At 43.5% G+C, this 24,953-nt stretch overlaps 1 protein-coding gene across 4 annotated transcripts in view; it reads left to right on the forward strand.

Moving 5' to 3' along the window:
• EAPP (E2F associated phosphoprotein) overlaps positions 1–22,706 on the forward strand; it is a 43,045-nt gene extending 20,339 nt beyond the window's left edge. For 3 of the 4 annotated variants that reach the window (XM_031668184.1, XM_031668183.1, XM_031668185.1), the window contains 4 exons: positions 1,416–1,511; positions 5,707–5,824; positions 10,283–10,393; positions 22,065–22,706. In XM_031668184.1, coding sequence (XP_031524044.1) covers positions 1,416–1,511; positions 5,707–5,824; positions 10,283–10,393; positions 22,065–22,341 — 602 coding nt within the window. In that variant the 3' untranslated portion in view covers positions 22,342–22,706. The remainder of the gene's footprint in view (positions 1–1,415; positions 1,512–5,706; positions 5,825–10,282; positions 10,394–22,064) is intronic. The other variant, XM_031668186.1, reaches the window with a different exon arrangement.
• The last annotated feature ends 2,247 nt before the right edge of the window (positions 22,707–24,953 follow it).

A 24,953-nucleotide genomic window follows, 5' to 3' on the forward strand; every position in this document is an offset into this window, starting at 1 on the left:
GCAGGAGAATTGTTTGAACCCAGGAGGCAGAGGTTGCAGTGAGCTGAGATCGTGCCATTGCTCTCCAGCCTGGGCAACAGAGCTAGACTCCATCTAAAAAATAAAATAAAATAAAATAAATAAATTGTAGAGACAGGGTCTCACTATGTTGCCCAGGCTGGTCTTAAACTCTTGGCTCAAGTGATCTTCCTGCACTGGCCTGCCAAAGTGCTGGGATTACAGGTGTAAGCTACTGTGCCTGGCCTGGAGTTTTCTTTGATGACTGTCTTGTGTTCTTGGAAAGAGATTAGTTAATACTGTTTACTTGCATAATTTTGTTTTGCAGTTTTTACCCTAGAGTTAAAAGACACACAAACTTACAGAAGTATTTTTAGGGTTAGATGGCACTAAAATGTGTCAGATTTCATTATGTATCATCACAGATTCCTGTTTCATTTTAGTGAGTAATGAAACATACTTCATTTTGATACTTGGTCTTTATGTAAAATTTACCTGACCTGAAAACTGGTTTGTGAAAGTAGGACTCTTTGACTGGGCGCAGTGGCTCACGCCTGTAATCCCAGCACTTTGGGAAGCCGAGTTGGGTGGATCACGAGGTAAGGAGCTTAAGACCAGCCTGGCCAATATGGTGAAACCCCGTCTCTACTATAAATACAAAAAATTAGCCAGGTGCGATGGCAGGTGCCTATAATCCCAGCTACTCAGGAGGGTGAGGCAGGGGAATCACTTGAACCCGGGTGGCAGAGGTTGCAGTGAGCCAAGATCGTGCTATTGCACTCCAGCCTGGGCAACACAGTGAGACTCAGTCTCAAAAAAAAAAGGAAGTAGGACTCGTCAGCATTGATTTCCATGTTGATATGCTATGTATTAGCTGGAAAGATCTGAAAGCATATAAAAATATAATAAAAACTAAAGCTGATGCTAACTAAAGAATTAGGGATATGGGCATATGATGACGTAAGTATAGGTAATGTCATGGCCCTGGGCACAACTGAGGAGAAGAATGTGTCCTTGACTCATTCCTCCTGACTTCCTTGTAGGGTTTTTACCCTTTTTCTCCTAATGTTTCTTAGAACAAAATGTTTGTTCTATGTTCTGCATAGTATATTGCATGACTGAAAGGTAGAGATATGTGTGCTGGTAGCCTGAAAATATGGCTATTTTATTTAATGAGATTTGTAGGAAGGGAGAGAGAAGAATTTTCTGAAGATTTGGAACATTTTAAGGAGGGCCAGTTCTCTGTAACTGTATAGGGCATAGACATCGAGTAAGTCACTGATGTGAAAATATTTCACCATCAAATGAGATTGTGAATGAGTTGATATTGCTTTGAGGTGATAGAAGAATATATGGAGTTTTTCACCTTGTGAATTATGTATGATTTAGTCTGTAAACTTTACTTCTGGTTTGAATAGGATCTTCCTCAGGAAATGGAAAAGTTGCCACAGCTCCGACAAGGTACTACGATGATATATATTTTGATTCTGATTCTGAGGATGAAGACAAAGCAGGTAAGTAGCCTATTTACCAGGTTAAGCAGTTATATTTTATAAAAAAGGGTTTACCTAACAATTATTGGATGTAAGGATTTCCCTCTGAGTTTGGTCTTTTAAGAAATTACGGCTGGGCATGGTGGTTCACGCCTGTAATTGCAGCACTTTGGGAGGCTGATGCAGGCAGATCACCTGAGGTTGGGAGTTTAAGACCAGCCTGGCCAACTTGGCAAAACCCTGTCTGTACTAAAAATACAAAAATAAGCTGGGCATGGTGGTGCATGCCTGTAGTCCTAGCTACTTGGGAAGCTGAGGCAGGAGAATCACTTGAACCCGGGAGGCAGAGGTTGCAGTGAGCCGAGATTGCACCACTGCACTCCAGCTTGGGCAACAGAGTGATACTGTCTCAAAAAAAAAAAAAAAAAAAAAAAGTAAATTGGATGCCATTTATGTGAAAACAAAAGCAGGATTGATTAATAAGAAAAACTGGGGGCCAGGCATGGTGGCTTAATGCTTGTAATCCCAGCACTTTGGGAGGCAGATGTAGGCAGATTGCCTGAGGTCAGGAGTTTGAGACCAGTCTGGTCAACATGGTGAAACCCCATCTCTACTAAAAATACAAAAAAATTAGCCGGGCTTGGTGGCGTGCACCTGTAATCCTGGCTACTTGGGAGGATGAGACAGGAATTGCTTGAACCAGGGAGGTAGAGGTTGCAGTGAGCTGAGATTGCACCACTGCACTCCAGCCTGGGCAACAGAGCAAGACTCCGTCTCAAAAAAAAAAAAAAAAAAAGCTGGGGATGCAAGCTTGTGAGGACATGGCACCAACAGTGGTGCTACTTGGGTGTACCTAGGAAGTAAGAGAGAGTGTGTCCCAACTCAATACCTCCCCTCCTCGGGGCTCTTGCCCCCTCTTCCTTTAGGTTCCCTATAGCAGCAGTATTTGTTTTCATGCCTGCAAATAGTTTCTATGTTTTCATCCTCCTGCAGATTTTTTTTTTTTTGAAACGGAGTCTTGCACTGTCACCCAGGCTGAAGTGCAGTGGCGCTATCTCAGCTCACTGCAAGCTCTGCCTCTGGGGTTCACGCCATTCTCCTGCCTCAGCCTCCCGAGTAGCTGGGACTACAGGCACCTGCCACCACTCCCAGCTAATTTTTTGTACTTTCATCAGAGATGGGGTTTCACTGTGTTAGCCAGGATGGCCTGGATCTCCTGACCTCGTGATCCACCTGCCTTGGACTCCCAACTTTTATTTTTTTTTTTTGAGACGGAGTTTTGGTCTTGTTGCCCAAGCTGGAGTGCAATGGCGCCATCTTGGTTCACTGCAACCTCTGCGTCTTGGGTTCAAGCAATTTTCCTGTCTCAGCCTCCCGAGTAGCTGGGATTACAGCCTCCTGCCACCACGCCCGGCTAATTTTTTGTATTTTTAGGAGAAACGGGGTTTCACCATGTTAGCCAGGCTGGTCTCGAACTCCTGACCTCAGGTGATCCACCTGCGTTAGCCTCCCAAAGTGCTGGAATAACTGGTGTGAGCCACCATGCCTGGCCTCCTCTTGCAGAATTTTTCTTAATGCGTTGCTTTTTAATCAGCCTCTGTGTTCTTCAAAATTGAATTTTTATAAAATTTAAGCAAAGTTGAACATAACAAGAGCTAAAACTAATTATTTCAGTAATTACACTGAAATATTTGAGTAACAAATTTCTGTGGTAAACAATATTATACTTTTATGCATTATTACTTAAATATTGACCTGCTAGAATGTACGTGTTTATTTATTTATTTTGAGATTGAGTCTCGCTCTGTCACCCAGGCTGAAGTGCAGTGGTGTGATCTCAGCTCACTGCAAGCTCCTCCTCCCAGGTTCATGCCATTCTCCTGCCTCAGCCTCCCGTGTAGCTGGGACTACAGGCGCCCGCCACCACGACCGGCTAATTTTTTTGTATATTTAGTAGAGACGGGGTTTCATCATGTTAGCCAGAATGGTCTCGATCTCCTGACCTTGTGATCTGCCCGCCTCGGCCTCCGAAATGCTGGGATTATAGGCATGAGCCAACCGCGCCCAGCCTTGTTTATTTATGTTTTAGGCAGAGTGCCACTCTGTCACCCAGGCTGGAGTGCGGTGACACAGTCTTCGCTCACTATAGCCTCTGCCTCCTGGGTTCAAGCGATTCTGGTGCCTCAGCCTCCCTGGTAGTTGGGACTACAGGCGCACACTACTGTACCTGGTTACTTTTTGTATTTTTAGAAGAGACAGGGTTTCGCCATGTTGGCCATGGTGGTTTGAAACTCCTGATCTCAGGTTGTCTGCCCACTTTGGCCTCCCAAAGTGCTGGGATTACAGGCATGAGCCACCACTCCCTGCCTGCTAGAATATATTCAAAAAGTCTAGTGTATGTAGATGGCCATGGTGTTTTTTTTTGTTTTTTTTTTTGTAGAGATGGGGTCTTGCTTTGTTACTTAGGCTGGTGTCGAATTCCTGGCTTCAAGCGATCCTCCCAAAATGCTGGGATTACAGATGTGAGCCACTGTGTCGGACCTCATACTGTGTTTTTTTTTTTCAATTCACTTTTGAAATATTTTTGTTCTAATTTTAGTAGCATTTTATATGTGAGAATACGTGGAGAATTCATACATCAAAAATAATTTCTATTCTTGGCTTGTTTTGAGTGGCTCTTTTGAGTTTCTGAATTCTCATTGTTTGAACTTAGTCCTTGAAATACCAGTTTTGGGTAAATAAACAATTTTTGCCTCCTTTGTCATTTTATTGCCTTATTAGTTGGAGAAGAACTTTATTTTTTACATTTTTGTTGAATTTTTTACTTTTTTAGAGATAGGTCTTACTCTGTCACCGAGGCTCCAGCAGTGCAGTGGTGCAATTATAGCTTACTACATCCTCAGACTCCTAGGCTCAAGCCGTCCTCCCAGTTCAGCTTCCCTAGTAGCTAGGACTACAGGTGTACTAGGACTACAGGTGTGCCTGGCTAATTTTTAATTTTTATTTGTGTAGAGATGGGGTCTCATTATGCTGGCCAGGCTGGTTTTGAACTCCTGGCCTCAAGTGATCCTCTTGTCTCAGCCCCTCAAAGCTCTAGAATTATAGGTGTGAACTACCGCACCCCACCTGGACAAGCACTTGTTTAGATGAAGGGTTTTTTTAACTTTTTTTTTTTGAGACGGAGTTTCGTTTTTGTTGCCCAGGCTGGAGTGCAATGGCACAATCTCGGCTCACCGCAACCTCCACCTCCTGAGTTCAAGTGATTCTCCTGCCTCAGCCTCCTGAGTAGCTGGGATTACAGGCATGCTCCACCATGCCCGGCTAATTTTGTAGTTTTAGTAGAGACAGGGTTTCTTCATGTTGGTCAGGCTGGTCTCGAACTCCCAACCTCAGTTGATCTTCCCCCCTTGGCCTCCCATAGTGCTGGGATTACAGGCATGAGGCACTGCGCCTGGCCTCTGGCCTTTTTTAACTTGTTTTTTTTTGGAGACGGAGTTTTCGCTCTTTTGCAGAGGTTGGAGTGAAGTGGCACGATTTCAGCTCACTGCAACCTCTGACCCCCTACCCAGGTTCAAGCGATTCTCCTGTGTCAGCCTCCCAAGTAGCTAGGATTATAGGTGCCTGCCACCACGCCTGGCTAATTTTATATTTTATTTTATTTTTTTTCTTTTTTGTTGAGACAGAGTCTCGCTCTTGTCACCCAGGCTGAAGTGCAGTGGCATGATCTCGGCTCACTGCAACCTCTGCCTCCTGGGTTCAAGCAATTTTTCTGCTTCAGGCCTCCAAGTAGCTGGGATTACAGGTGCCCGCTACCATACCCAGCTAATTTTTGTATTTTTAGTAGAGACAGGTTTCACCATGTTGGCCAGGCTGGTCTCAGACTCCTGACCTCAGGTGATCTGCCCGCCTTGGTGTCCCAAAGTGCTGGGATTACAGGCGTGAGCCACTGCCCCTGGCCCTAATTTTGTACTTTTAGTAGAGACGGGGTTTTGCTATGTTGTCCAGGCTGGTCTCGAACTCATGACGTCAGGTGATGCACCCACCTTGGCCTCCCAAAGTGCTAGGATTACAGCTGTGAGCCACTGAGCCCGTCCCTTTTTAAACTTTTTAGGGAAAATATAAATAAATGTGTAGCTTGGGAAATGAGACTATTCATTTAAAGAAGTGTGAATTTGACACATGATTCTTAGCCATATCCTAACATTTTCAAAATCAGTACAGGTGACCAAGAAAAAAAAGAAGAAACAACACAAGATTCCAACAAATGACGAATTACTGTATGATCCTGAAAAAGATAACAGAGATCAGGCCTGGGTTGATGCACAGAGAAGGGGGTAAGAACTTAAAGTTAATGTTTAGAATCTTTAGGAAAAAATGATTGAAAGATGATTTTTACTACATTCACATTTTGAATATATGTGTATATGTTTACACAAACACATACACACACACAAACAAAAAAGTTTGAGGAAAAAACTGCTCAATAGTTTATTTTGAAAATAACCAGCAAATTTTAGTGAGACAATTTTTTTTTAATTTTTAATTTTATATTTTATTTTATTATTATTATTTTTTGAGACGGAGTCTTGCACTGTCACCTGGGCTGGAGTGTGGTGGCGAGATCTCGACTCACTGCAACCTCTGCCTCCCGGGTTCAAGAGATTTTCCTGCCTCAGCCTCCCGAGTAGTTGGGATTACAGGCGCCCGCCACCACGCCCAGCTAATTTATTGTATTTTTAGTAGAGACAGGGTTTCACCATGTTGGCCAAGCTGGTCTCAAACCCCTGACCTCGTGATTCACCCACCTCGGCTTCCCAAAGTGCTGGGATTATAGGCGTGAGCCCCTGCACCTGGCCCGACAATTGTTTATTTTTTAAAAAAACTCGTTGAATTCAGGCTGTGTTAGTCAATCTTTCCTTCAAGAAAAACTGACTTTTTTTTTTCAGATGTCATTTTAAATTACTTTGAGATTAAGAGTTTATGTGGATGAGCCAGGGTAGTGGCTTATGCCTGTAATCCCAGCCACTTTGGGAGGCTGAGGCAGGTGGATCACCTGAGGTCGGGAGTTTGAGACCAGCCTGGTGAACATGGTGAAACCCTGTCTCTACTAAAAATACAAAAATTAGTGGGGCAATGGTGGTGCACACCTGTAATTCCAGCTACTCAGGAGGCTGAGGCGGGAGAATCGCTCGATCCTGGGAGGTAGAGGTTGTAGTGAGCCGAGATCACGCCACTCCACTCTGGCCTGGACGACAGAGTGAGACCCTGTCTCAAATAATAGAAAGCTTTTGTGGATGAAGAGTGGATTTAACAAATTGTTCTTTTTAACTACTTACAAATTTGATTTTTAAAAATTGAGATGAGGCTGGGCATGATGGCTCAAGCCTATAATCCCGGCACTTTGGGAGGCCAAGGCGGGTGGATCACTTGAAGTCAGGAGTTCAAGACCAGCTTGGCCAACATGGCAAAACCCTGTCTCTACTAAAAATACAAAAATTACCTGGGTGTGGTGGCGTGTGCCTGTAATCACAGCTACTCTGGAGGCACAAGAATTGCTTGATCCCAGGAGGTGGAGGTTGCAGTGAGCCGATATTGTACCACTGTACTCCAGCCTGGTTGACTGAGACTGTCTGAAAAAAAAAAAAAAAAAATTAAGATGAAGCTACTCTAGGTACACTGCTTATGGGGTATCCCTGCTCTGCAAGGAGCAGTTAAAATTTTTTTTTAAAATGAAATTCACATAACAACATTGCCCACTTTAAAAGTGAACAATTTAGTGGCATTTAATACCATTCACAATGTTGTACAGCCACCATTTTTATGTAGTTTCAATGATTTTCATCATCCCAAAAGGAAACCCTGTACTGTTAGGTAGTTTCCCTACCCTTCCCCTCAGCCCCTTGGCAGCCACTGATATGTGCACTGTCTCTGTGGATTTGCTTATTTTAGATATTTCATATGAATGGGATATTACATAGTATGTGACTTTTTTTATCTGGCTGCTTTCACTGGGCATAGTGCTTTTGAGGTTCATCTACATTTTATCATATGTCAGTACTTCTCTACTTTTTATGGCTGAATAGTATCCCATTGTATGTCTATATCACAATTTGTTTATCCTTTCATTCACTGAGGGATGGATGTTTGTGTTGTTTCCACACCCTTTGCCCCCACCTTTTTTTAAGAGATGACTGGGCTGGAGTGCAGTGGTGCAGTTACAGCTCACTGTAGCCTCAAACTTCTGGGTTCAAGCACTCCTCCTGCTTCAGCTTCCTGAGTAGCTGTGACTGTAGGCACACACTGCCTCCCAGGTTCAAGCACTCCTCCCACCTCAGCCTTCTGAGTAGCTGGGACTATAGGCACACACCGCCTGGCTAATTAAAAATTTTTTTTTAGTGGCGAGGTCTAGCCATATTGCCCAACGTGATCTTGAATTCCTGGCCCCAGGTGATCCTCCTGTCTTCACCTCCTGTGCTGGCATTACAGGTGTGAGCCATTGTGCCAGGCCTTTTTTTTTTTTTGAGATGGACTTTTGCTCTTGTTGCCCAGGCTGGAGTGCAAATGCGATCTCAGCTCACTGCAACCTCCTCCTCCCAGGTTCAAGCGATTCTTCTGTCTCAGCCTCCTGAGTAGCTGGGATTACAGGCATGTGCCACTGCGCCTGGCTAATTTTGTATTTTTAGTAGAGATGGGGTTTCTCCATGTTGGTCAGGCTTGTCTCGAACTCCTGACCTCAGATGATCCGCCCACCTCGGCCTCCCAAAGTTTTGGGATTACAGGCGTGAGCCACTGCACCCAGTCTTCTTTTTATTAATTTAAAGACAGGGTCTTGCTCTGTTGCCCAGACCGTAGTGCAGTGATGCTATCATACCTCAATGCAGCCCTGAACTCCTGGGCTCAAATGATCCCCCTGCCTCAGTGTCCTGAGTGCATGTTTGTTTTTTTTGTTTCTATTTAATTTTTAATAGACACGAGGTCTTGCTATGTTGCCTAGGCTGATTGATCTTAAACTCCTGGGCTCAAACAATCCCCTCCTGCCTTGGCCGCCTTAAGTGCTGGGATTACAGGTGTGAGCCACCATGCCCAGTTTATGCTTATTTATTTTTATTTTCATTTTATTTTTTAAATTTTCTTATAGAGACAGCGTTTCACCATGTTGCTCAGGCTGGTCTCAAACTCATAGGCTCAAGTGGTCTGCCCACCTTGGCCTGGGATTACAGGTGTAATTCCAGCATGGCTCTATGCTTATTTTTGTTTTTGTTTTTTTGGGATGGAGTCTCGCTCTGTCACCCAGGCTGGAGTGCAGTGTCAAAATTTCGGCTCACTGCGACCTCCACCTCCCGGGTTCAAGCAGTTCTCTGCCTCAGCCTCCCAAGTAGCTGGGATTCTAGGCACCCGCCACCACGCCCAGTTAATTTTTGTATTTTTAGTAGAGACGGGGTTTCACCGTGTTGGCCAGGATGGTCTCAATCTCTTGACCTCGTGATCCACCCACCTCGGCCTCCCAAAGTGCTGGGATTACAGGCATGAGCCACCACTCCTGGCCTTGATACATTATTATTAATCAAAGTTCATAATTTTAAAAAATTTCCTTAGTTTTTATGTACTGTTCTTTTTCTGTTTGAGGATCCCATGTAGGATAGTACATTACTTTTAGTTATCATGTCTCCCTAGGCTCTTCTTGACTATGTCAGTTTCTTAGACTTTCCTTGTTTTCAGTGCCCTTAATTACTTTGAGGAGCACTAATCAGGTATGTGTAGGAGGCCCCTCTGTTGGAATTTGTCTGTTGTTTTCTCTCATAATTAGGATGGGATTATGAGTTTTTTTTTTTTTGTTTTTTTTTTGAGGCGGAGTCTCGCTCTGTCGCCCAGGCTGGAGTGCAGTGGCCGGATCTCAGCTCACTGCAAGCTCCGCCTCCTGGGTTTACGCCATTCTCCTGCCTCAGCCTCCCGAGTAGCTGGGACTACAGGCGCTCGCTACCGCGCCCGGCTAGTTTTTTGTATTTTTTAGTAGAGACGGGGTTTCACTGTGTTAGCCAGGATGGTCTCGATCTCTTGACCTCGTGATCCACCCGTCTCGGCCTCCCAAAGTGCTGGGATTACAGGCTTGAGCCACCGCGCCCGGCCCGATTATGAGTTTTTATGAGTGAGAACATAGAAGTAGAGAGCCATTTTCATCACATTGTATCAAGAGTACATACTACCAACCTGAATTGTGTGTGTTGATGTTGACCTTATCACCTTGCTGACCAGCGTTAACTTTCTCAACTGTAAAGTTAGTCTTTACCCGCCTTACCATACTGTACTCTTTGGAAGGAAGTCACTGTGTCCAACCCAGACTTAAGGACTAGGGAGTTATACTCCACCAATGTGAGGGAAGAGCATCTTTATAGATTATTTAGAATTCTGTGTAGGGATTTGTCTGTTCTCCCCCATTTATTTATTTATTCAGTACATTTATATTAGCATGGACTCGTGGGTATTTATTTTATACTTTGGGTTGTATTCCAATACTGCTTTATTTTGTTGCTCAGTTTGTTTCAGCTTTGGCAGTTGGTGACTCATTCAGTTGGCTCCTGTTTCCCTTTGTCATAACCACCTCACTGTTTTGTTTTTGTTTTCTTGAACGTCTTTTCTGGCACTAAAAGATGCTCCAGGTTCATCCTGTGTTCCTCATTCCTAGAATTAGCCATTTCTCTGAAGAGTACTAGTTCTTTTTATTGGAAAATGACACTAGAAACCAAGATCTGGTTTTAATATGTTTTTCTCCCCACTTTCTTCTTCTGTTCTAGTTACCATGGTTTGGGACTACAGAGGTCACGTCAACAACAGCCTGTTCCAAATAGTGATGCTGTCTTGAATTGTCCTGCCTGCATGACCACACTTTGCCTTGATTGTCAGAGGTAATGGATGAAGGACACACACACACACACATTTTGTTTAAATCAGAAACAGACTTTTTTTTTTTTGAAGACAGAGTCTCGCTCTGTTGCCCAGGCTGGAGTGCAGTGGCACAATCTCGCTTCACTGCAGCCTCCGCCCCGTGGGTTCAAGCGAGTCTCCTGCCTCAGCCTCCCAGGTAGCTGGGATTACAGGTGGCCACTACCATGCCTGGCTAGTTTTTATGTGTGTGTATATCTAGATTTAGATCTATCTATATATGTAGATCTAGATCTAGATCTATATATATATTTTGTTTTGTTTTGTTTTGTTTTGTTTTTTTGAGATGGAGTCTCTGTCGCCCAGGCTGGAGTGCAGTGGTGCAATCTCGGTTCACTGCAACCTCTGCTGCCCAGGTTCAAGTGATTCTCCTGCCTCAGCCTCCCAAGTAGCTGGGATTACAGGCGCCTGCCACTACACCCAGCTAATTTTTGTAGTTTTAGTACAGACAGGGTTTCACCATCTTGGCCAGACTGATCTTGAACTCCTGACCTTGTGATCCACCCGCCTTGGCCTCCCAAAGTGCTGGGATTACTTAGGTGTGAGCTACCACAGCCAGCCTTATTTTTGTATTTTTAGTAGAGACCGGGTCACACCGTGTTGGCCAGGTTAGTCTCGAACTCCTGACTTCAAGTGATCTGCCCACCTTGGTCTCCCAAAGTGTTGGAATTACACGCGTGAGCCACTGCGCCCACCCCAGAAACAGATGGGTACTCAGGAATTCTGATAAGGTTCTGTACTTATATTCTTGGTGCTGTGTGATTAATCTTTATACAATTAATTTTGGTTATATATAGTTCTATTAAAAGTAGCTTTTATACTTTTAAAGCTGGGCACAGTGACTCATGCCTGTAATCCCAGTACTATGGGAGGCTGACGCGATCACTTGAGCCCAGGAGTTTGAGACCAGCCTAGGCAACATAGTGATACCTCGTCTCTACAAAAAAAAAAAAAAAAAAAAAATTAGTTCAGTATAGTGATGTATGCCTGTAGACCCAGCTACTCAATAGGCTGAGGTGAGAGGATGGCTTGAGCTCAGGAATTCAAGATTGCAGTGGGCTATGACCATTGCACTCCAGCCTGGGCAACAAAACAAAGGTGAGATTCCCCATCTCTAAAAAAAAAAAAAAAAAAAGGTTCTTTTCTAGTGCAAAATAGCAGCATAGAAGCAAACTGGCTTTCCTTCCACCTGCAGAATACCAAAACCAAATATACAGCACTGAAGCTATCACCACCAGTATCCCAGATCGCAGTATAAGGAGGAGACAGTTTCTAGGGCCACGGAGAAGTGAAAAAAACTTAAAGCAGACAGTATAGAGAATTGTTCTTCCATATCTGCTTATCCTTCTCCACAATCTGCCTGGCACCAAGTGAGCAGAAAAATTCCCCTGAGCTCAAGATTTTTACATTAGAAAAAGTGAGATTGAAGTGTACAACCAGCTTCTTTACCTTTTTGAGTAAAGAAGAGATTTGTCCCTGCCTCAACCCATAGGAAGCACTGAGAGTGGCTGAAGGAAAAAATATCACTGAGGATAGCCAGAGACAAAGAAGGATATAGGCAGAGACAAAGCCAGGTCCCAAGTGTGAACCCTTAGCCAGCATTCCCATCCTGCTAGGATATCCCTGTCCTCTTTGGGACCCACCCGCGGCTTCATTTGGAACAGGCAGCACTCTCAGTGTTTACTAGAACTGTGGCTTAAAGTGCCATCTAGTGCCAAAAAGGAAGCAGTGACATAGTGGGAAGAAAGAAGAAAGAATATCAACATGCAAATTGCAAATTATAAAGTATCTCTAGGTAAACATAACTAATAACCAAAAAAAGCCAAGCAGAGAAGACTGGAATAAATAATCCTTCAATACAAAGACATACATTTACATCCACAAGACACAGTAGCAAATGGAACCATGACCTCTTCAAATGGATAAAACAAGGAATCAGTGACTGACCCCAACAATACTATGATGTGTGAACTCTCTGACCAAGAATTCAAAATAGCAGTTTTAAGAAAATTCTCCAAGACAGCCCAGACAATTCAGAAATTTATCAGAGAAATTTAACAAAGAGATCAAAATAATTTAAAAAAAAAATTATGGGCACAGTGGCTCATATCTGTAATCCCAGTACTTTGGGAGGCCAAGGTAGGAGGATGGCTTGAGGCCAGGAGTTTGAGACCAGTCTGGGCAACATAGTAAGACTCTGTCTCTACAGAAAATGAAAAAACTTAGTTGGTGTGTTGGCATACGCTTACAGACCCAGCTACTTTGGAGGCTGAGGTGGGAAGATCACTTGAGCCCAGGAAGTCGAGGCTGCAGTGAGTCATGATTGTGCCACTATATTCCAGAATGGGTGGCAGAGTCAGACTCTGTCTCTAAAAGAAGAACAAAATAAAATACAACAGAAATCTGGGAACTCGGACGGGCGCAGGGGCTCATGCCTGTAATCCCAGCACTTTGGGAGACCGAGGCGGGCCAATCACGAGGTCAGAAGATTGAGACCATTCTAGCTAACACGATGAAACCCCCCTCTGCTAAAAATAAAAAAAATTAGCTGGGCATGGTGGCAAGCGCCTATCATCCCAGCTACTCGGGAGACTGAGGCAGGAGAATCGCTTGAACCCGGGAGGCAGAGGTTGCAGTGAGCCGAGATCATGCCACTGCACTCCAGCCTGGGCGATGGAGCGAGACTCCATCTCAAGAAGAAAAAAAGAAATCTGGGAACTCTGAGAAATACATTTGCTGAACTAAAAAATTCATTAGAGGCTCTCAACAGCAGAAAGGATCAACAAAAGAAAGAATCAGTGAGCTTAAAGATACACTGTTTGAAAATGCACAGAGGAGAAAGAAAAGGAATGAAGATCTCCTACAAGATATAAAATATTACCTCAAAAGATTAAATCTAAGAATTGGTACTCAAGAGGGAGTAGAGCAAAAGCAAGGGGTAGAAAGCTTATTCAAAAAAATAATAGCAGTAGCTGGGAATGGTGGCTGACACTTGTAATCCCAGCACTCTGGGAAGCGGAGGTGGGTGATCACCTGAGGTCAGCAGTTCAAGACCAGCCTGGCCAACATGGTAAAACCCTGTCTCTACTAAAAATGTAAACAAATTAGCTGGGCGGGGTGGTGCATGCCTGTAATCCAAGCTACTTGGGAGGCTGTGGCAGGAGAATCGCTTGAACCCAGGAGTCAGAGGTTGCAGTGAGCTGAGATCACACCATTGCACTACAGCCTGGGCAACAAGAGCAAAACTTGGTCTCAAAAATAATAATTATAATAATAATAGCAGAAAATGTCCCAAAACTTAAGAAGAAGATATTTATGGCCAGAGAACACCAAACACATTTGACCCAAATAAAACCACCCCCAGGCATATAACAATAAAACAATAAAACTGTCCAAAGGTTATGGACAAAGAGAGGATCTTGAAAGGAGCAAGAGAAATGAAGCAAATAACATAAAATAGCTACAGTTCATCTGGCAACAGACTTCTCAATGGAAACTATACAGATCAGGAGGGAGTAGAATGAAAAAAAAAGAAATGCCAGCCTGGGTGTGGTGGCTCATGCCTGTAATCCAAACGCTTTGGGAGGCCGAAGCGGGTGCATCACTTGAGGCCAGGAGTTTGAGACAAGCCTGGCCAACATGATGAAACCCCTCTCTACTAAAAATATTTAACAATTAGCTGAGCGTGGTGGGATTTGCCTATAATCCCGGCTATTTGGGAGGCTGTGGCATGAGAATTGTTTGAACCTGAGAGGCACAGGTTGCGGTGAGCTGAGATTGCACCACTGCATTTCAGCCCGGCAGACAGAGTGAGACTCTGTCTCAGAAATAAAGGACTGGGCATGGTGGCTCACGCCTGTAATCCTAGCACTTTGGGAGACAGGGGCGGGTGGATCACCTGAGGTCAGGAGTTCAAGACCAGCCTGGCCAACATGGTGAAACTCCGTCTCTACTAAAAATACAAAAATTAGCTGGGTGTGGTGGCACGTGCCTGTAATCCCAGCTACTGGGGAGGTTGAGGCAGGACAATTGCTTGAACCAAGGAGGTGGAGGTCGCCGTGAGCCAAGATCACGCCACTTCACTCCAGCGTGAGTGACAGAGTGAGACCCTGTCTCAAAAAAAAAAAGAAAAAAATAGAGAAAAGAAAGAACTGGGCCAGGCATGGTGGCTCATGCCTATAATCCCAGCACTTTGGGAGGCTGAAGCAGGTGAATCACCTGCGGTCAGAAGTTTGAGACCAGCCTGGCCAACACGGTAAAACCCCATCTCTACTAAAAATATAAAAAATTAGCCGGGCATGGTGGCAGACACCTGTAATCCCAGCTACTCAGCAGTCTGAGGCAGGAGAATCACTTGAACCAGGGAGGTGAAGGTTGCAGTGAGCCAAGATTGCGCCACTGCACTTCAGCCTGGGCAACAAGGGTGAAACTCTGTTTCAACATTAAAAAGAAAAAAGAAAAGAAAAGAAACTTGTTATATCTGTAAGATTTTTTTTTGTGAGCTTCATGATAACCATAATGCAAAAACCTATAATAGATTCACCAAACTCAAAAAGCAATGGATTAAAACATACTACCAGAGAAAATCACTTAATCACAAAGGAAGACAGTAAGGAAGGGAAGAGTTACAAAACAACCAGAAAATAAGTAGCAAAATGCCAGTAGTTGTATTAGTCTGCTCTTGCACTGCTATAAGGAAATAACTGAGACTGGATAATTTACAAAGAAAGAGGTTTAATTGGCTCACAGTTTCACAGGCTATATAGGAAGCATGGCTGAGGAGGCCTCAGGAAATTTTTTTTTTTTTTTTTTTGAGAGGGAGTCTTGCTTGTTACTCAGACTGGAATGCAGTGGCACAATCTTGGCTCACTGCAACCTCCACCACCCAGGTTCACGCAATTCTCCTGTCTCAGCCTCCCAAGTAGTTGGGACTACAGGCACACGCCACCACTCCTGGCTAATTTTTGTATTTTTAGTAGAGATGGGGTTTCACCATATTGGTCAGGCTGGTCTTGAACTCCTGACCTCAGGTGATCCACCTGCCTTGACCTCCCAAAGTGCTGAGATTATAGGTGTGAGCCAGCACGCCTGGCCAGGAATCTTTTAATGATGGCAAAAGGCAAAGGAGAAGCAGGCATATCTTACACGGCCAGAGCAGGAGGAAGAGACAGGGAAGGTGCCACATACTTTTAAACAATCAAATCTTGTGAGTACTCACTATCACAAGAGCAGCACGAGGGGAAATCTGCCCCCAAGATCTAGTCACCTCCCATCAGGTCCTACCTCCAATGTTGGAGATTACAATTTGACATGAGATTGGGGTAGGGACACAAACCCAAGCCATATCAGTAGCAAATCCTTACTTATCAGTAATAACACAATGTGAATGGACTCACTTCTCCAAATAAAAGGCAGACAGTGGCTGAATGGATCAAGAAACAAGACTCAACTGTATGCTGCCTAGAAGAAACTTACTTCACTTGTAAGGACACATGGACTGAACATGAATGGGAAAAGATATTTCATGCAACTGGAAACCAGTATAGGAATAGCTGTCCTTAAAACAGACTATAAATCAAGGACTGTAAAAAGGAAACAAAGAAGTTTACTATATAAAGGGGTCAATTCAGCCAGAGGAATTTATATAACAGTATAAATATCTATGTAGCCAACATTGGAACTCCCAGGTACATAAACATTAATAGATCCAAAGGGGCTGGGCACAGTGGCTCGCGCCTGTAATCCCAACACTTTGGGAGGCCGAGGTGGGAGGATTACCTGAGGTCAGGAGTTGAAGACCAGCCTGGCCAACATGGTGAAACCCCATGTCCAAAAAATGCCAAAATTAGCTGGGCATGATGGCAGGTGCCTGTAAGCCAGCTACTCGGGAGGCTGAGGCAGGAGAATCGCTTGAAGCTGGGAGGTGGAGGTTGCAGTGAGCCGAGATTGTGCTGTTGCACTGCAGCCTGAGTGACAGAGTGAGACTCCATCTCAAAAAAAAAAAAATCTGAAGGGAGAGACACAATACAGTATTAGTATTGCAATACAATAATAGTAGGGGACTTCAACACCCCACTCTCAGTAATGGACGGATCATCCAGATAGAAAACCATAAAGAAACATCAGAGTTAAACTACACAGTAGACCAAAGAAGCCCAACTGACATTTACAGAACGTTTCACCCAAATAATCTAATGATATACCTCAAAGAACTAGAAAAGTGGGACAGACCAAATCCAACGTTAATAGAGGGAAAGAGGCCGGGCATGGTGACTCACACCTGTAATCCCAGCACTTTGGGAGGCTAAAGCAGGTGGATCACGAGGTCAGGAGTTTGAGACCAGCCTGACCAACCTGGTGAAACCTCGTCTCTACTAAAAATACAAAAATGAGCCAGGTGTGGTGGCGTGCACCTGTAATCCCAGCTACTCAGGAGGCTGAGGCAGGAGAATCGCTTGAACCCGGGAGGCAGAGGTTGCAGTGAGCCAAGATCGCACCATTGCACTCCAGCCTGGGCAACAGAGCGGACTCCATCTCAAAAAATAAATAAAAGGAAAGAAATAATAAAGATCAAGGCAGGAATGAATGAAATTGAGACCCCAGGAAACCCAAGCAAACAAGCCAGAAGATTAATGAAATTAAAAGTTGACTAATTTAAAAGATACAATTGACAAACCTCTTAGACTAAGAAAAAAAGAGAGAAGGCCCAAATAAATTAGAAACAGAAAAGAAGGCATAACAACTGAGACCACAGAAATACAAGGAATCAGGCTAGGCGCGGTGGCTCATGCCTGTAATCCCAGCACTTTGGGAGGCCGAGGTGGACAGATTACCTGAAGTCAGGAGTTCGAGACCAAACTGACCAACATAGTGAAACCCTGTCTCTACTAAAAAACACAAAATTAGCCAGGCATGGTGGTGCATTCCTGTAATCCCAGCTACTTGGGAGGCTGAGGCAGGAGAATCACTTGAACCCAGGGGGCAGAGGTTGTGGTGAGCTGAGATCACACCATTGCACACCAGCTTGGACAAGAGTGAAACTCCATCTAAAAAGAAAAAGAAATACAATTGGCCAGGTGTGGTGGCGCACACCTGTAATCCCAGCACTTTGGGAGGCCAAGGTGGGCGGATCACGAGGTCAGAGGTTGAGACCATCCTGGCTAACACGGTGAAATCCCATCTCTAATAAAAATACAAAAAAATTAGCCAGGCATGGTGGCGGGCGCCTATAGTCTCAGCTACATGGGAGACTGAGGCAGGAGAATGGTGTGAACCTGGGAGGTGGAGCTTGCAGTGAGCCGAGATTGCACCAGTGCACTCCAGCCTGGGCGACAGAGTGAGACTCTGTCTCAAAAAAAAAAAAAATACAAAGAATCATTAGACACCATTACAAACCATTATATGCCAACAAATTAGAAAACCTAGAAGTGAATAAATTCCTGAACACATACAGCCTACCAAGATTGAACCATGAAGAAACAGAAAAACTCAACAAACCAATATTGAGTAATGAGATCAAAGCCATAGTAAAAAGCCCCTTATCAAAAAAAAAAAAAGAAAAAGAAAAAAAAAAAAGAAAAAAGCCCAGTACCTGATGGCTTAAAGAGCTAATACCAATTTTACTCAAACTTCAAAAAAAAAAAAAAAAAAAAATTGAGCAAAATATTGGAATACACATTTCTCAAAAGAAGACATAGAAATGGCCAACAAGTATATGAAAAAATGTTCAACATCACTAATCATGGATGGAAATGGACATCATGGAAATGGAAATCAAAATCACAATGAGATATCTCACCCTGTTTAGAATGGCTTTTATAAAAAAGACAGGGAATGTGGGATGCTGGTGAGGATGCAGAGAAAGGGGAACCCTGGAACACTGTTGGTGGGAATGTAAATTAGTATAGCCACTATGGAAAACTATGGAAGTTCCTCAAAAAACTAAAAATAGAACTACCATATGATCCAGCAATTCTGCTACTGGGTATATATCCAAAAGAAAGGAAATCAATATATCAAAGCAATATCTGTACTCTCATGTTTATTGTAGCACTAGTTACAGTAGCCAAAATATCTACCTAAGTGCCTATTGATCAGCAGGATGAATTATAGTTTAAAATAATCTATTGTAGAAAAAATTATTGTATATTTCACAATAGCTAGAAAAGAATAATTCAAATGTTTCTGGCATAAAGAAAAGATAAATATTGGCTGGGCATGATGGCTCATGCCTGTAATCCCAGCACTTTGGGAGGCTGAGGCGGGCGGATCACCTGAGGTCAGGAATTCAACACCAGCCTGGCCAACATGATGAAACCCTGTCTCTACTAAAAATACAAAAATTAACCGGGCATAGTAGCACGTGCCTGTAATCCCAGCTACTCAGGAGGCTGAGGCAGCAGAATCGCTTGAACCTGAGAGGTGGAGGTTGCAGTGAGCTGAGATCACAACATTGCACCCCAGTCTGGGTAAGAGTGAGACTCTGTCTTAAAAAATAATAAATAAATAAATATTTAAGGTGATGGATCTCTCAATTATACTGATTTGATCTTTACAAATTATATGAATATGTTAAATTATCACATGTACCCCCTGAAAATATGTGCATCTATGATATATTGATAAAAATTTTTATTTAAAAAGTAGCTTTGCTAATAAAGCACTTGCCAGTGCTAATAAGGATTCGGTGAAACTGCGTATGTGTTGTGCAATGATGTAATACCTTAAAAGAAAAACTATATCTCTACTCACAGCACTTCTGATACCAAATGTGTGGAGCTTCTGCCTCCCCCATATCAAACAATTTTCAATTTTCTGTGGACATGGAGTGTCCTGCAATATAATTCGGACACTACCTGGAGTTAGTGCAGAACCCACAGGTTGAGATCAGTCTTATTAAGACTGCCTCCACCACTTCAGATGCCATTGCAAGTAGGAGGTCCCTAGGTTACCCATGCCTTTTATCCAATTGGCCTGTAAATTAGGGATTCCTTTTTTTTTTTTTTTTTTTTTTTTGAGACAGGGTCTCACTCTGTCACCCAGGCTGGAGTACAGTGGCACCGTCTCTGCTCACTGCAACCTCCGCTGCCCAGGTTCAAGCGATTCTTGTGCCTCAGCTTCTCAAGTAGCTGGGACTACAGGCGTGCGCCACCATACTCTGTTAATTTTTGTATTTTTAGTACAGATGGGGTTTCACCATATTGGCCAGACTGGTTTCAAACTCCTGGTCTCAAGCTATCTGTCCACCTCGGCCTCCCAAAGTGCTGGGATTATAGGCATGATTTTTTTCTTCTATTAGTAGCCTTATAAGTGGCTGTCTTAGTACATCTTTTGAATCAAGTTAACTGAAAATAAATAATGATATGGGTGGTCGATTTGTTCTAGGAACTAATGAGTTTATTCTTGTGGTTTATTCTTATTACCTGGCTTGAGGTTTGTGATGATTTGTAACAATTTTTTACTGTACATATGAGCCTTAAGCATTTTGCATATAAGTTAACAAAGACTTTGTTTATGAGATGAGGTCTTTGTACTTAAGTTGCCTCTCTTCCAATTAAACCATAACACGGGGTTCCTATATTCAAAAGTTTCTTCATGATCTAATTGGCCCTGGTGAAAATTACGTTCCATATTAATGCAAGGTTCTAATACAATGGAGTAGGTTTTTTTTTTAATGAAAATTTTATTTAAAGTTTGGGGAAATGATTTAAGACTTCTAAGAGTGTTCTTTTTTTTTTTGAGCTGGAGTCTCATTCTGTCACCCAGGCTGGAGTGCCGTGGTGCAATCTCGGCTCACTGCAACCTCCACCTCCCAGGTTCAAACGATTCTCCTGCCTCAGCCTCCTGAGTAGCTGGGATTACAGGCATGTGACATCATGCCTGGCTACTTTTTGTATTTTTAGTAGCGACGGGGTTTCACCATGTTGGTCAGGCTGGTCTTGAATTCCTGACCTCGTGATCCGCCCGCTTCGGCCTCCCAAAGTGCTGGGATTACAGGCATGAGCCACTGCACCCGGCCTTCACCAGTGAGTGTTCTTTAAGAAAATAGTTTAGGTTGGGCACGGTGGCTCACACCTGTAATCCCAGCACTTTGGGAGGCTGAGGTAGGAGATCGCTTGAGGCCAGGAGTTTGAGACCAGCTTGGGCAACATAGGGAGACCCCCCCCGACAAAAGAAAAAATTAGCCACGCATGGTGGTGTATTCCTGTAGTCTTAGCTAATTGAGAAGCTGGAGTGGGAGGATCACTTGACCCCATGAGGTAGAGGCTGCAGTAAGTCATGATTGTGCCACTGCACTGCAGCACTCTTGCTCTGGGCAAGAGAGTGAGACCTTGTCTCAAAAAAAAAAAAAAGAAAAAAAGTTTAGAAAAAATGATTTGTTCTGATGCACAAGGGATACAGAGAAAGGGAAAAATATATATTAACGTGATAAGGGATTCTTAGAGATCTGAGACAGATAAAGTCATGCAAGCAGTTACAGTTAATACAAGAAACTAGAACTATTTATGTTTGAAGATATTTTTTGAAAGGTTAGATTATTTTTCCCTGAGAAGTGCCCACTTGCACATTCTTACTTCCTGGTGGTTTTGATGGTAGTGAAGGTGAAGGTTAATATTTGGAGCTAGTGAGTGCACAGTTTGAGCTCACTGTTTTTAGCCAGATAGGTATTTTTGTTGCATGAGGTCTAAGGGAAAAAAAAAAAACTTACTAAGTGGGAAAATAAGTAGGAAAATATTACATATATGAGGTGAACAAAGTCGGGGGATGGTTTCTGGATGAAATTGTTCTACCTTGGATCATCAAGCATTAGTTAGATTCTCATAAGGAGCACGCAACTTAGATCCCTCGCATGCGCAGTTCACGATAGGGTTCACACTTATAAGAATGCAATGCTGCCGCTGATCTGACAGGAGGCAGAGCTCAGTTGGCAATGCTTGCTTGCCCGCTGCTCACCTCCTGCTGTGCTGCCCAGTTCCTAACAGGCCACAGGCTGGTACTGGTCTGTGGCCTGGGCTTTGGGGACCCCTACGTTAGACTGATCAAATATATAATAGCTAAGAATAGACATTATAAAGTCAGAAGCTCCTTAAGCTTTTAAACCTGTAGCTTTTACTAAAATGTTGACCACAATGGCGCCATCTAAAATGAGAAGAGGGCAGGGTCTCAGGCCACAATGCGAAAAGACAGTAGTCAAAGATTAGTGCACATTATCTGGCAAGTTTCCAACAACTTTTTTCTAAGTTTAAAGAGCAAATAAATTTTTTTTCCCTTGAGATAAAAGTTACTTCCAAAAAGCAGAAGGAAAGAGACACATTTCTTCTTTATACTGTTATATACTAAAATGTTTCTTCTGCCCGGTGCAGTGGCTTGTGCCTGTAATACCAGCTACTAGGGAGGCTGAGGCAGGAGGATCACTTGAGGCTAAGAGTTCAAGGCTGCAGTGAGCTGTGTTCACAAGTTTTAATTATTCTTAAAACAACTGTTTAAAATTTCTTTAAACTTGCTTCTTTATTCCTCTGTCTTTACTTTGGTTGGTATTTCAGTTAAGTTTTTGGTGTTCTCAAATTTTATCTAAATGGATAAACTATTAACATAGAACATAAACCCCAATTCTCCATTTTGTTTTTCTCTTAGGCATGAATCGTACAAAACTCAATATAGAGCAATGTTTGTGATGAATTGTTCTATTAACAAAGAGGAGGTTCTAAGATATAAAGCCTCAGAGAACAGGAAGAAAAGGCGAGGCCATAAGAAGATGAGGTCTAACCAGGAAGATGCTGCCGAGAAGGCAGAGACAGATGTGGAAGAAATCTATCACCCAGTCATGTGCACTGAATGTTCCACTGAAGTGGCAGTCTATGACAAGGATGAAGTCTTTCATTTTTTCAATGTTTTAGCAAGCCATTCCTAAACAGCCCAACTGGCATTTAATTACCCAATACTGTATATAAGGCAAATATGGACAGTTACTTTCTCCTGCCTGTTCATAAGTGACACTGAGGAAGCAGTGTTTCTCTTTATAAAGAAGAATAGTTGTCAGCCTTCATTCATCTCTTACATCTCTCACCCTCTTCTTTTTTTTTTTCCTTTGATTTTCCCCCCTTATTGATGGGACTGATTCATTCTGTTTTTGATGAACATTTGGAAATGGGGGGCTTTTTATTAAGGCTCTTTAGAATTAAAATGTTCTGGAATTATAAGCAATCTTTGTTTCTGAGTATTATTTTTACTTTGGATGTAGCTTTGATGTAATTAAACTGGAAACTCTTTCCTGAATTGTCTGTATTGTTTTTGCTAAGATGTATCTTTATTCACCCCCCACCCCACAAGATGGAATGACAATATTTAGTAACTGTTACAATTGTGTGGAGTAGGCCACTAGCCTTGGCTCCTGCCTGTAATCCCAGCACTTTGGGAGGTCAAGGGCGTGGATCAGGAGTTCAGGAGTTTAGGAGTTTGAGACCAGCCTGGCCAACACGGTGAAACCCTGTCGGTCTCTACTAAAAATAGAAAAATCAACTGGGCATGGTGGTACGCACCTGTAATTCCAACTACTCAGGAGGCTGAGGCAGGAGAATTGCTTGAACCTGGGAGCCAGAGGTTGCAGTGAGCTGAGATCGTGCCACTGTACTCCAGCCTGGGTGACAGAGTAAGACTTTGTCTCAAAACAAACAACAAAGAAACAAACAATTGCATGGAGTAGGTACTGTCAGATGCTTTAAGAAATAAAGGTCCGGCCGGGCGCGGTGGCTCAAGCCTGTAATCCCAGCACTTTGGGAGGCCGAGACGGGCGGATCATGAGGTCAGGAGATTGAGACCATCCTGGCTAACACGGTGAAACGCCGTCTCTACTAAAACATACAAAAAACTAGCCGGGCGAGGTGGCGGGCGCCTGTAGTCCCAGCTACGTGGGAGGCTGAGGCAGGAGAATGGCGTGAACCTGGGAGGCGGAGCTTGCAGTGAGCTGAGATCCGGCCACTGCACTCTAGCCTGGGTGACAAAGTGAGACTCCATCTCAAAAAAATAAATAAATAAATAAAGGTCCTTCTCTGAAAAAAGAGTACACTTACCAGTATTCTAAACTTAATGAATGCACATTTTAAAATATAAATTTATGGTGAGGGAAAGCTACCTCCCCTCCTAACTAGACTTAAACATTCTGGCGGGGCACGGTGGCTCACCACTGTAATCCCAGCGCTTTGGGAGACATAGGCGGGCTGATCACTTGAGGTCAGGAGTTCCAGGGCAGCCTGGCTAACATGGTGAAACCCCATTTCTACTAAATATACAAAAATTAGCCAGGCCTGGTGGTGGGCACCAGTAATCCCAGCTACTTAGGAGACTGAGGCAGGATGATCACTTGAACCTGGGGGGCAGAGGTTGCAATGAGCCGAGATTGTGCCACTTCACTTCCACGTGGGTAACAGACGAAGACTCCGTCTCAAAAAAAAAATTCTGCTGCCACGTCTTGTGCCTACTATTTATTCTGTTGCAAACAACCAAGATATAATTTTTTTAGGTATTAATATAAAAACCAGTGGCAGCTTGAGGGGAAATTGCATTGTAGGCATCTGTGTATTTTATTTTCAGTCTTTAAAAAAATGATATGGCCGAATGCAGTGGCTCATGACTATAATTCCAGCACTTTGGGAGGCTGAGGAAGGAGGATCGCTCGAGCCCAGGAGTTCAAGACCAGCCTGGGCAACATGGCAAGACCCTGTCTCTAAAAAAGAAAAAATTAAAAATTAGCTAAACGTGGTGGTGTCTGCCTATAGTCTCAGCTACTTGGGAGGCTGAGGTGGGAGGATCACTTGAGCTTGGGAGACGAAGGCTGAATTGAGCTTTGATCATGCCACTGCATTCTAGCCTGGGTAACAGATTGAGGCCCTCTCTTAGAAATAAAAGAATGATATGATTTGGGCTGTTTCTTTCTTTCTTTCTTTTTCTTTTTTTCTAGACAGAGTCTCGCTCTGTCACCCAGGCTGGAGTGCAGTGGCGCGATCTCGGCTCACTGCAACCTACGCCTCCCAGGTTCAAGTGATTATCCTGCCTCACTCTTCCGAATAACTGGTACTACAGGCACGTGCCACCACGTCCGGCTAATTTTTTATATTTTTAGGAGAGGCAGGGTTTCACCGTGTTAGCCAGGATAGTCTCGATCTCCTGACCTCGTGATCCACCTGCTTTGGCCTCCCAAAGTGCTGGGATTATAGGTGTAAGCCACTGCACCTGGCCCTTTTTTTTTTTTTTTTTTTTTTTGAGACTGAGTCTCGATCTGTCGCCCAGGCTGGAGTGCAGTGGTCTGATCTCAGCTCTCAGCTCACTGCAACCTCCACCTCCTGGGTAGCTGGGACACCTGGCTAATTTTTGTATTTTTAGTAGAGATGGGGTTTCACCATGTTGGCCAGGCTGGTCTTGAACTCCTGGCCCCAAGTGATCCACCTGCCTCGGCCTCCCAAAGTGCTGAGATTACAGGCAGGACAGCACTTGGCCTCTATTTTTTTATTTTGTTTATTTATTTAT

The sequence above is a fragment of the Papio anubis genome, chromosome 7 (assembly GCF_008728515.1).
Source record: "Papio anubis isolate 15944 chromosome 7, Panubis1.0, whole genome shotgun sequence".
Taxonomy (NCBI): Eukaryota; Metazoa; Chordata; class Mammalia; order Primates; family Cercopithecidae; genus Papio; species Papio anubis.